General features: G+C 43.1%; 1 protein-coding gene across 4 annotated transcripts in view; it reads right to left on the bottom strand.

Moving 5' to 3' along the window:
* Positions 1-12,143, bottom strand: part of TENM4 (teneurin transmembrane protein 4) — a 614,726-nt gene that overhangs the window by 31,353 nt on the left and 571,230 nt on the right. For all 4 annotated transcript variants that reach the window (XM_071556826.1, XM_071556796.1, XM_071556807.1 and 1 more), the window contains 2 exons: positions 5,647-5,819; positions 1,979-2,214 (listed from right to left, as the gene is read on the bottom strand). In XM_071556826.1, coding sequence (XP_071412927.1) covers positions 1,979-2,214; positions 5,647-5,819 — 409 coding nt within the window. The remainder of the gene's footprint in view (positions 1-1,978; positions 2,215-5,646; positions 5,820-12,143) is intronic.

Raw genomic sequence — 12,143 nt, 5'->3', positions numbered from 1 at the left:
AGAAGGGCCCCAATAGGCTCAAAATGTGAATAAATGCTGGCAGATTTATAGGAATACAAGTAACCAGCCTGAAAATTCATTTTGCAAGTGTTTTTCCAACTGTATTACAATATAAAACAAAGATACATTCTATATTTGAATCTACTGCAAAAATTTTGGAAGATTAAACTGACACAGGCAGCTGAGCTGTGGCTAAATGAGTGGAAACTACTTTAAACACCAAATAGCTGTCACACAGCTGCAGATTTCAGTAGGTCCTCTCCTTTCAGAAAAAGACCTAATATTTTTGTCAGTTATTAGAATAATAAAATAAAATAAAATAAAATAAAATAAAATAAAATAAAACCCCCACGACAAATAAAGCAAAAAGGGGAATGACAACTGATCTGCAGAAATACAGCAGATCACACGGAAGAGGCTTCAGCTTTCACTACTGTTTGCAGTTTTTCTCCTGGTAACAAAATATGAGGCTACTGACACAGGGGAAAAAGAACAGAAGCTGGGGTGGGGAGTGTGTAGAGAAATACTTGACAAGTGTGAGCAAGGAGAGATGGGAGAAATCACACGAAGGTGGCAAGGGTCATGTAGCAGGAAATAGGGAGAGGTGAAGAGCACGGACTGGGAAATATATATCCTGAAACAAGAGCATTGATATTTACTGCAAAGCTTAAGTGTGAATAAATAGCTGTAAGTCCTTTTGCTGTGGTGGCATTACAGGGCACTAAGCATTTCTCTTGGAGGGTCTGAATTTGCCAGGTGCCGAGTAGCTTCCTGGGAACAGCTCATCAGCCCATGACTCTGAGACTAGCAAAGTACAGGGTGAATGCACAGGACTTGCTATGACAAATTCCCAGCCTTGCCAGCAGTTAGCAGATGAATTACAGGCTTATTGGGCAAGATCTTTAAACAGCCCTGACAAGTATGAGGTTCATTGTGCAGAACAATGTTTTCAAAACACATCAGTCTCAGACACAGAAAGGTCTAGGCACTCCTGAGGAAAGAGTACTGTCAGACTGGAGCTGCTTGTGACACTTACAGGGACCAAAGGCAATTGTGGTGCAGTGCCTTGTGAGTCCAGCTCTTCAACAAGTTCAACAGACTAGCAAGTTTCAGGAACCTGGAGATTTTTCTGAGGTCGCCCAAGGAACAGTAATCATACAATCATTGAATGGTTTGGGTTGGACAAGATTTTACAGATCATCTAGTTCCAACTCCCCTGCCATGGTCAGAGGTACTTTCCACTAGACTAGGTTGCTCCAAGCTCCATCCAATCTGGCCTTGAACAATTCCACAGATGGGGGATCCATATCATCTCTGGGCAGCCTATGCCAGTGCCTCACCTCCATCCAGGAAAGAATTTCTTTCTAATATCTAATCTAAACCTTCCCTCTTTCAGTTTGAAGCCATTCCCCTTTGTCCTGTTACTCCATGCCTTTATCAAAAGTCCCTCTCCAGCTCTCTTGGAGCTGCTTTAGGTAACGGAAGGTGCTCTAAGGTCTTCCTGGAGCCTCCTCTCCTCCAAGCTAAACAATCCCAACTCTCTCAGTCTGTCCTGCTATGCCTAGAAAGCTTTCAGTGCTCTGTTCTATTACTGCCAGCAGCATAGGTAGAAAGCACCTGTACTAATTGATGAGGTATTTTATAGTTATGACTGTCCCTTCTTGCTTAAACAGCCTGAGACAATGGTTGAACAGTCAGTGTCTGATGGGAGGTCACGCATTTCTGGTGATGCAGAGGTCTTGTAGGGAGATCAGCAGTACTAACTAAGATGGCTAAGGGAACATCAGCACTTAAGAAGACGTAAGGGATATATTCCAGTCATAAAGATTGTGTCCCTATGGATGAACAGTCAGTTCTCTGTCTTGCATCTTCATTTATATTGTAAACAACAGAAAGCAGCCCTGTCCCTTTCTGCCTTGGGACTGGGGACTGATGTGATCGGAAGTGGAGGCCAAAACTGCCCATGGTTCTCACTCACCCTCAGCCGACGTCCAAAGACGGTGACCTGCCCTCTCGCTTGCTCCTTCCTCTGCCTCCACTCCACAAGATTAAGGCCGTTGTCAATGGGCAGGGTGACGTTCCTCTTCCCCACCGTGGGGTTGACAGTGCCAGCCAGCAGATGTGGCTCGGTTTGCAGGGCCACCTCCATGCCATTGGCAAGCATCAGTCTGAGAGAGCCATCAGCACCAATGTAGTAGCTGTTTCGGACTTGGTCTGAAGAAAGAAAAGAGATCTTTGCTGACCTTTGCTGATACAGCTCCAGCTTTTCATTTACTCCCTCACACAGGCTGCATCAGCATTTCTGATGGTTGTAACCAAATGCACTCTTACTCACCTGTCACGCTCACATTGAGCAAAACATTGGTTTCATTAGAGAGAATAAATGTAGACAATCTCTTTTTCATTCTGATGAAGTTCTGCACTTCAAATTCTTGCAGAAAGTCTTATACAGGTTAAACAAGGCACAGTGAAAAAACTGTGTAAAACTTTAGCAAAGGGTGTGGGTTCAAACCTCTTCCTCTAGGCTAAATACTGAGTGGCGAGATATTCATTTTACATTAGTCTTTTCCATGCTTTTATAGTCTAAAGATCCCAATTTCACAACAATATATGAAAAAGTGGGGCCACCTACTTTCCTCAGTTTATTCACTGTCTTACAAATGACAGGAAATTGCACAGCGAGTTAATGCTAACCAGTTCCCCAAACAACAGCCAAACCTTTTCCCTTGGGAAAGTTTTCAGGAGGCAACTGAAGTCCTCATGTTTGGAGAGCAAGCAGAGGCATTAAGCTCCCACATGTCTCCATACATCTGGCCTCCACTAGCTCTTGGAAGATCAGTAGATTTTGAGGCCAGTGTTTGGAGGCTCAGGAGTGGAACAGAAGAACAATCTCTCTTCCATATCCTTCAGGCATCAGGCAGGCTGAAAATCCATCCTTTGAATCTGGCATTTCTCTCTGCAGAGAGGAGCTCACGAAGGGTAAGAAAAGCATGAGACTTGCTCAGTGTAGAATGGCTTTAAAAGCATATTACACAGACTGCCTCATCTGAAGCTCCTCAAAAGCTGGAAAATATTACTTTGTTTCTCAGGATGCCATAAATTCCTAATTGTGAATAAAATCACCCATTAAAAATTCACATAAAATGTTTTTCCATTCTGAAGCAAGTTTACTTGTTGCTCAGCCACAGCTCAGCAGGAAACAAGATGACAGCGAAATTATCATCTCTGGTCCGGGTGAAATAGATCAGTGAAGAGCACAGTTTGGTATAATTAGGGAAGGAAACCTGACACCAACTGGTCCCTTTCTTTCTGGGTCTCTTCCTGCTCCTGTTGTAGCCAGCTGGAGTTCTGCCACAGTGACCTCAGCAGAATCACCACTCAACTTACTGTACACAGTAGTGACAGTGTGAAACTGCTGAAGCACAGGATTTTACCCATAAACATACAGCAGTGATCCACAATGCAGATCCAAGTATTTTAGCTCTACCAATGACTATATAAGTTGATGATCTCTGACAGAGGCTCCAGCTGGATAAAATGCTCTCCATGCTTTAGTCTGCAAATGGAGAGAAGGGTCACAATCAGCTGGCTGTCACACTTTTCCTAGATGCTTGGTTTGGTGATAAAGGGTTAGGAGATGAGTTTTAAATCAAATCAGTGAAATATAACTCATGTACTCCTCCCTCCTTTATCCTTCACCTGGAAACAAGGGAAAGCTTGAAGGTCTACATGAAATTCACCAGACATGTGATGTTCCCTTTGTGTTACATAAGCACCACAGAAGGGTTATTACCTGTACTGTGGTATAGTGTGGGGAAGGTAAATCCTCTACTTTTAACATTTACCCAAGAGAAGACTCTTCCCTGGCTTAGGAAGGCATTTCTCAAGGGCTGCATGAAATCCATAAGCCACTGGATGCTGTATTTTAGGCTGCTTTGACTCTAGGGCACTCCTGCCCTACTTTGACATTGAACAAATGCTCACTTTGTCATTAGTCCAGAAGACAAAATTCCACCGGGGTGCTGATGCACCTGTTGTAGAAGCTCATAAACCCATCCTACAGGAACTTGGAACCTTCTGAAAAGGCCTTCTCAGATCTCACCTGTTCACAATGTGATCCAGGTTTCCTGGAAGGTTCACCAACAATTTGGTTTACCAAGTCACCTCTTCTGCAACATTATGCAGATCTCCATTTTAAGACGAGTTTCTTCAGTTCCAAACTGTTTCAGAAATTTCATACTTCTGAAGATGGTTAAGCTGTTTGTATTTCTGCATGCCCTAATGGCCAGAATGTCCCTGTGCCAGAAGGCAGGATAATGAGAGAATTGACTGTGGCACTATTACGTAATTGTGCCTTCAGTGCTAAGAGTATAAATCACATCACAGTCAATTTTCTCACTGAAGGGCACCCAACAGTGGGGTCTATTGCTTAATTAGGCTCTTCAGGTGAAACCAACACCATATCTGTTCAGTTGCCACATATCTTAATGTGAGAGAATGGGATGGCGTGAGGTAGGTTGGATCTGCTTTGCATGCTCAAGTAAAGAAAAAGAAGGGCCTGGCACACTCTCAGTTTCCCTCTCCAGAAGGAGGAAAATCAGTGCTCGGGCATAACTGGCACCTTCTTTTAGCAAAGCTTGATGCAATAGGGAGGGGGAGGGAAATGTGTGTTTCAGAGACATGGGAACAAATGTCACTCTGGAACACACTTGGTTCACTTGGAGCAGTTTGTTCCTTACAAGGTGAAAAGATGTTTGACACCCCATTGTCATTAGGCACAGCCTAAGAGTAAATGAGATCTGGGGAATGAAGAAAGCAGAGGCTGAAAGTTCCTTCCCTTTCTCTAAGCCCCAGGGAACAAGGGTGATAGTTCATCCTGATCCTGAGGAGGCTTCAGCCTTCAGAACCCAGAGATCCAGGCTGGCATTGTTTGTGCAGTACAGGTTCTGGCCCTACTGCTTTGTCAGCACAGTGATCCTCTGCTATTTATTCCTGTTTTCTTTCTGACTTCATTGCCTTTTCCTCCATCTAATCAGTCCTCTGCTTCCCACTTTCCCACCACAGGGAGACCTATTCTCGTTTTTCACAGCCACAAACTGGTCCCACCAGTCCTATCCTGGCTGACCACTTCTCCTTTGTGCTTATCCACATCAGTCCTTTAGCTCTAGTGCAGACCTTTTGGGGATGGGGATGGCCATTTTTCTGGATGCTTCTTTGTGAATGTTTGCACAGCCAGTGAACAAAGAATCAGATCTCCAGCAACCAGCTGGAAGCCTGTTCCAGGAGGAGAGTAACTGTTCAGTTAGAAGCCATTAAGAGGCAGAAGCAAAGGGGTTGGCTGGAAGTGTGGCTTGATTTATGCAACCCATTTTGTTACAACAATAATGGTAATGATGATGGAGGACTGTACTGCATGAGACTGCATGGCAAGGGGACTGGCTGGGAGTGAAGCAGAAAACCAGCTGCAGAGCAACCACTGTGCTAGGGAATGTGGCTAAGTAGGTGTGAGTGTGTGTCTGTACCAGCATGTGGGGAGCTCTGGGGCACTGAGGATGCAGGTGATTTTTGGTGCTGGAATGAGCAAGATCATGCTTGTTTCCTGATTGTATGCAGTTTGGTCAAGAGAGGGCTAATGGCCCAACTCACCTTGGAGCAGGGTGTAGAAGGCTCCCGATGCTGACAAATTGGTTGTTATTGTAACATCATCCTTGCTGGAGGTTTCCACCTGGACATGCACGGAGCTGTCAGTATCACTGCGGAAGCTGCTCACTTGGCCAGTAGGGAAGGTCACGTTGGTCAGGCGGCCAAAGCTGTCATACCTGAAAGGGAGGATGGAGTGAAATCAACAGCATCAACACAGGGGAGGGAGGCAGGAATCATCCTATAAAGCAGAGATCAAGTCTTCAAGTCTTCATCCAGATTTTTCCAAGAGCAAAATGCATTGTCACTTTGCCAGACTGTCTTGACTTGTTTTGGTTTCCTGAGAAGAAAATCACAGCTTTTAACTGAAGAAAATGAGCAAAGAGCAGAAAGTGACTAAATACGTATTAGCCTGTATTTTAACAATAGTTTTCCAATACTTCTCAACTGCACTATGCTTCTTGTTTACAAGACTAACTTTATTTCCTTACGGAAAAGCACTGGCTCATGCATCCTGTCTAGCAGAACTAGGAATTTTTGAAGGCAACCAACTATTCTGTCTGGCTGTGTCCTGAGCTTTCAGCAATTTATTTTTCTTACTTTATTTTCCCTATCTTATTTAAATGTAAAAATAGCAGCAAGGATCTGCTAGATTGGCCGCATCAGGTAGATAAGTGTCCTTGTGAACACGGTGTAGAGCCCTGAGAGCAGCTGAAAGCCCAGTGTCTACCTTTTACTGTTCCTGGAACCATCTGGAAGGACTGATTTAAAAGTGTAAAAAACGCAGGCCAGTTTTCACTCCTGCTGTGTCCTTGGCTTTTCCAATGAGGAATCAACATTAGCACCATCTGGGAAGGTTTCTGTGATGTGGACACCCATGTATGAGAACCCAGATGAAACAAGCTCCAGACATGCAGGTCCCACAGTGGTTAACAAGCTGAGGGAGTTAATGTCTGATAAAAGATAAAGAGACATTTGTGTCTAGAGGCCTCCTGAATTGACAGAGCAAACACACCATCCTGCCTCTCATTTGTGGCATTACAAGATGATTGCCTGTGGGTCACAGGCTGAGCCAAGACCAGAGGGTTGGCAAAGGACCTTTGAAGCAAAGCTATTGCAGTCTGAAATTGAGGGTAGTAGGAATCTCTACTGGCTTATCTCTGGCAGCTACTGTACATTCTGTTGGATGTTCTGATGAGATGGACCTTCAGGGAAGGGATATTTAAATAGGAAGAAACAAAAGAAAAAATCCAGCAAATCAATCAGTGATAAATGTTTTACTTCTTTCAAGTCCTGTCCACATATCTTTAAAGAGTGATTTCTATGATACATAAGAAGATTATATTATGAAAATATATCACTTGGGGATGCAAAATGAATGGGAGGTGAGCAGAGAGGACATGTTTTCCTGCACTATCCAGCAGTGAGCCTTTGATGGAGCAGTGTCCAGTGATGGGCACCATTCCTCAGAACGACAAAGTAATGTAAATGATACATTAAGGGTAACAAGTGTAGAAAACATGATCTGAGAGGCAAAGCCAAAATAAAAGAGTTGAATTAGAAGAAGGGAAACAAGGAAATGGGAAAATACTCCATGTTTAATATTTAGTGTATAGTGATTAAGTAGGTGACCTCATTGCAAGTCTTTCCAACCCTCAGTTTAGAGACATCATGTGAGGCTTTTCTTGCCCACTGGGCAGAAGGAGAGGCAGCAAGGTAGAAGAAAGCATTTGGCCCTTCACAGTGTCAGGCCATCAGTCATGGGATTATCCAAGCATAGGGGACAGCCTTGTCCTTTCCCTCCAAGATCCTGGCCACTTGTGAAATGGAAAAGAAAGAACCACCTCTCCAAAAATAAGAAAGGAATTAAATCAGGACTGCGTTGCAGGAGTTTGGCAAAGATCATTTAAATCTGTTCCAAGCAGCTAGCAGCACACAGACTGGATCTGAACTGCATCTCCTTGTAAGAGCCAGAACTAAAGCGCTCCCAGTACCAGTTTACTCCAGGTTTGTGGCTGCCCTGTTAGCACTGAGACTTAGGTGTTTTGTTTGTACTCTCCAGTCATCTGCACATCTCCTCCTAAAACACCATGTGAATCTTAAACAGAAAACATCATAGGTGGTATCTCTACCCCATCTGCTGAGACGACACAAGGGACATGATTTAGTCTCTTCCTTGAGCAGAGAAAACATTGTTATCACTGAAGATCTGTTGTGTAACATCCTACATTCTTTCTACCACAACATCAGCAGTTCTACATATAAACCAGTCTGAACCATTAAGGTAGACTCAAGATCCAAAATTTGAGTAAGATGAATCTGAATTTGGCACATCTGACTTGGTGATATTAGCAACTGGGATTTATTTTATTTATTTTAATTTTATTTTATTTATTTTGTTTTATTTTAAAAAAGTTGATCATGAAATTGAGCCTGATTCATCTTCTAAAAATAATGTCAAATATATAAATGTGTTGCACCAAAGTCTAAGGGGTGAGTTTGGTGTAATACAGGTGTGAAAGGAAGCAGGTCTGCAGGTTAGGGAAATAAGGAGAGCAAAAGCCAGGATGCAGCCAGAGAGCTTGTTCATATGGTAAGTGCTGAGTCAATGTTCTGTGAGTCATAGGTTTTATCCTAACTGATACACAGCAAAATGCTGAGAGTCAGCACAAAACCTATACTCCATGCAAGCCCTACTTACGTGCTCCAGAGAAAGCCTCAAACCCCTGTGGATACTCAGTTTAACACCCCCCAGCAGCAGCAAACACCCAGCTCCTTAAACTCTATTCATCAAAACGCAGAACGGTTTGGGTTGGAAGGGACCTTAAAAATCATCTCATTTCAATCCCTCTGCTATGGAGACACCTTCCAACCCAAAGCTCCATTCAACTTGCCCTTGAACACTTCCAGGAATGGGGCATCCACATCTTTGGGCAACCTGTTGCAGTGCCTCATGACCCTCATGGTAAAGCATTTTTTCCTATTATCTAATCTAAAGCTATTCTTGTTCAGTTTATAGCCATTTCCCCTTATCCTCTCACTGAATGCCTTTATTAAAAGGCATGTAAGTGCCTTTTATATAATATTATGTAGTGTAAAATAGATACCTTATATAGTATTTAAGTAGTGCATGTTTTAAAACATTCCTGGACCTCAAGCTCCCAGCACTCTCACAAATGGTCCTACACCTCTTCTGGGCAAATATGTAATATTTACAAATATGCAACTAGACAAATCTGCCAGTAACATTTGCTTGTGCAAATTAGGTTAAAATGGCATGAAAAAAGAGCAGGAAAGAGTGTGACGATGCCTATACCTTTGTGCACACATTTTTATTGTAAATTCAAAATGACTAACTACAATACTCCTAATTTGCATGGTTACATTTTTACAGCTGTGCAAAACTCACAGTACTTCATCAAGAGCAACAACTTCCATTTGGGACTTTGGATCCTAAGAAGCAAGGATCCTTTTGGGCCAGAACAGTTTAGAATGGTCTGCTGGAATTGGTTTAAGAGATGTGCACATGTACCTTAGACTTTTGGCACCTTCTTAGTCACCCCATTAACCTCCATCAAAAGGAACCAGGACCATCTGTGTTTTCTGCAAGTGCAGAACTTGCTGCCCCTCTCTCTGCCTGGTAGCCAGGCAGGGACCTGCCAAGTGCTGGCTTTGGGGGTGACAGCTTACTGATTTGCAGCTGCAAGGAGGTCCAGCCTTACAAAGGGAGAAAGGTGAGAAGGTAGCACAATTAGTCTGCTCCCATTTTTATTATTATTTTTAATTTGTGGCAGATGAAGTGTAATGTGCTCACATCCAGACAAAAACTCCTATTAGCACTGTGGCAATGCAAAAGGAAGTGCGGGAAGCCAGTTAGCATGGACATACACAATGTTTTTCTCCTGACAAGCGGCAACTTCTCTCTTTTCTGTTTTGTTCAGGACTGGAGCATTTTGCCCTTTTCCTGATTTAGCTCACACAACATATACCCGGTGTCACCTATCACAAACCCAGTCTCCCAGGGATATGAAGACTTAGACATCCCAAACAGATAATATGCTTAATGAGTTAACTGAGTTGGCTCCTTCCACCTCTGCTTTCAGCCCTATAAAGGCATTTACAGGGCACATCTCAGCTTGCAGAGGAAGGCCAAGTGACTGGCTCTTATGCAGCTGCAGGTGTGCCCTGGTATTTGCAGTAACATAAATCTCTCCTAGGCACCTCATTTTGCAGCTAAGCTGCCTCGCCTGTTTCCACAGCATCAGGATTTAGGGGTGGGCCAGTTTTCATCACAGCCTAAGACTTCTGTGTTCTCTAAATGCTCTGAAAGCCCCAGCATTAAGGAAATACTGAAGCACAGGAGCGCACATAGCAGCCACTTGGAGCAATGGATCCATCACCTGCTAACACAGCTGCTGCCTCCCATTCAAACCTGCTGCAAAGCTTCAGCACTCACAGTGACAATCATTAGGCCAGCAAAGGAAGCCGTTGCCATCCATTCCCAATTGGAAATGTATTTAGCTAAGGTTCAATGAACAGAATTAAAATGGTATTTGGTGCTTATGAGGCCTAATTGTTGGCTTGTAAACATTCAGAGCTTTCATTTATCACATTACCATTGTGTAGAGACGTGGGCCTTGGGAATTAAAGAGCATTCTAAGTACCATCTATTCAGAAATCAATTCCTTGCCTGAGTTTCTGAGTTTCCTCATTTTTGCTTTTTCACATTTCATCAGCCTTTTAAAACTATCAGTCTAATAGATCAGAAAAAAGTAATAATATTGCATTTAGTGCCAAAGTGTCTAAACGGACCTTGCAAACTATATTTTATACCAACATGTACCCAGCACCTCTAAACAAGCTTGCCTCATCCAAATTTTTCGAACAACATTAAACACAACATTAAAAATAAATCTATAACAGACAAACCAATAGTACTCAAATATGCATGAAGGCAAGTCCTCTCCCTAATAATCCATGACCAGGTTGTGGGCACGGTCTGCTGAATTTTCTGACTGCCCAAATAAGAAGATGAAGATCTCTCTCCAGCTTTTATGATACTCATAATTCCCTTGGTTCTCAACTGAACTCTGCCACCAGGCATTCATTTCAGGACAGGCCAATGGCTCAAAACATGACCTCACAAATTCATGAGAGCACTGGAGAAGTGCTATTTTACCACGGCACATACCAGAGTTTCACTCCATCTTCTCCTGAGAAACAATGATGAGCGTCTCATGATTTTATCATGTAGAAACAGCCGAGCAAGTGGAACAAAGAAATCTTGCTAAAAGAGAAGGAAGGGCAAAAGCCAAGTCTATTTCTCATACTGCAGTCTGCTGCAGGAGTAGAACAAGTCCTTCACTTGAACTACTCTAAACCAAGGAGAACACCAAATCCTGTGAAACTCAGTGCATGACCTGATAAATCATCAGGTGATAAAGTCATGTTATTAATGCATGAAGGTAGCTTTTCTCTCAGTCAAGAGGTGGATGCTCCTCTAAAGGGAATAAGCATTATCTAACTCTGGTTTTGACTAAGAGAGAAAAAAAAAACCAACAAAGCCTTTACACCAACTGCAAAGCAGACAGAGTCTGCATCTCTTCATAGGATAGATGCTGACCATGTTGCCCAGTTCTGGTACCACAGTCACACAGACACGGGCATTGGCTTGGGCACCAAATGGTGCTGGTGCTGGGGTGGGACTTCTTCTGAGGCCTGGAGGTCACTGGGAAACCATTCAAGTCCTTCTGCATGCTCAGTCCAGCTGGCTCCTACCTTCTGCCCATTACAGTGTGTGAGGTTTGGCAGAGTTTGTTTTGCTATAAAACAGCATCCAGTGTTATAGGTCAAAGCTCCCCTTACCACCCATCTGATCTGGTTCCATGAGATCCTTTGCCCTCCAGACAGCTGCGAGTCACTTCTTGGGGAGTCCATGAAAAGGTTTTTAACTTCTGGGCTTGGTTGCCAATGTGTAAGTATTTCAGTCTGTATGGGAGGAGATGATCTTCAAAACTAATTGGGCACACAAAGGATCTAAGCAAAAAAGCCTCATCTGGGCTAAATAATGCACAGAAGGTCTGACTTTGGCTCAGAGGGAAATTGAATTAATGTACAGTGATAACATCTCAGTGAACTAATCAAGATAATTGCCATATTCTTGATTTAAACAAATCCATTAATAAGAATTTCCGGATTCTGAAGCAGACAAACAGCAACCGCTACGAAACTGTAAAGGCTGGTACCAGTTTTTTTCAGGTCAAATTCAAAAGCAGCAACAACAAAGCAGCAAGTAGTCACACAGCATCTTTTGTCTTTGACTGGAGGAGTTGAATAAGAAGTCATTTCCCTGCCTGAGTTTGCAGATCAACTTCCTTTGCTGCGGATTCTCACTGTCACTAGCTCAATGGGAAGGCAAGTCTTTAATCCAGTTACTGGCCAAGCTGAGCTTCATTGCATTAACTAATGTCAAGCTCTCTGCAGAGGCAGAGAAAGTCTACATA

Source organism: Pithys albifrons, chromosome 1 (assembly GCF_047495875.1).
Source record: "Pithys albifrons albifrons isolate INPA30051 chromosome 1, PitAlb_v1, whole genome shotgun sequence".
NCBI classification, from domain to species: domain Eukaryota; kingdom Metazoa; phylum Chordata; class Aves; order Passeriformes; family Thamnophilidae; genus Pithys; species Pithys albifrons.
Note: the sequence above shows the minus strand (reverse complement) of the source record. Positions and strands in the feature narration are given on the sequence as shown.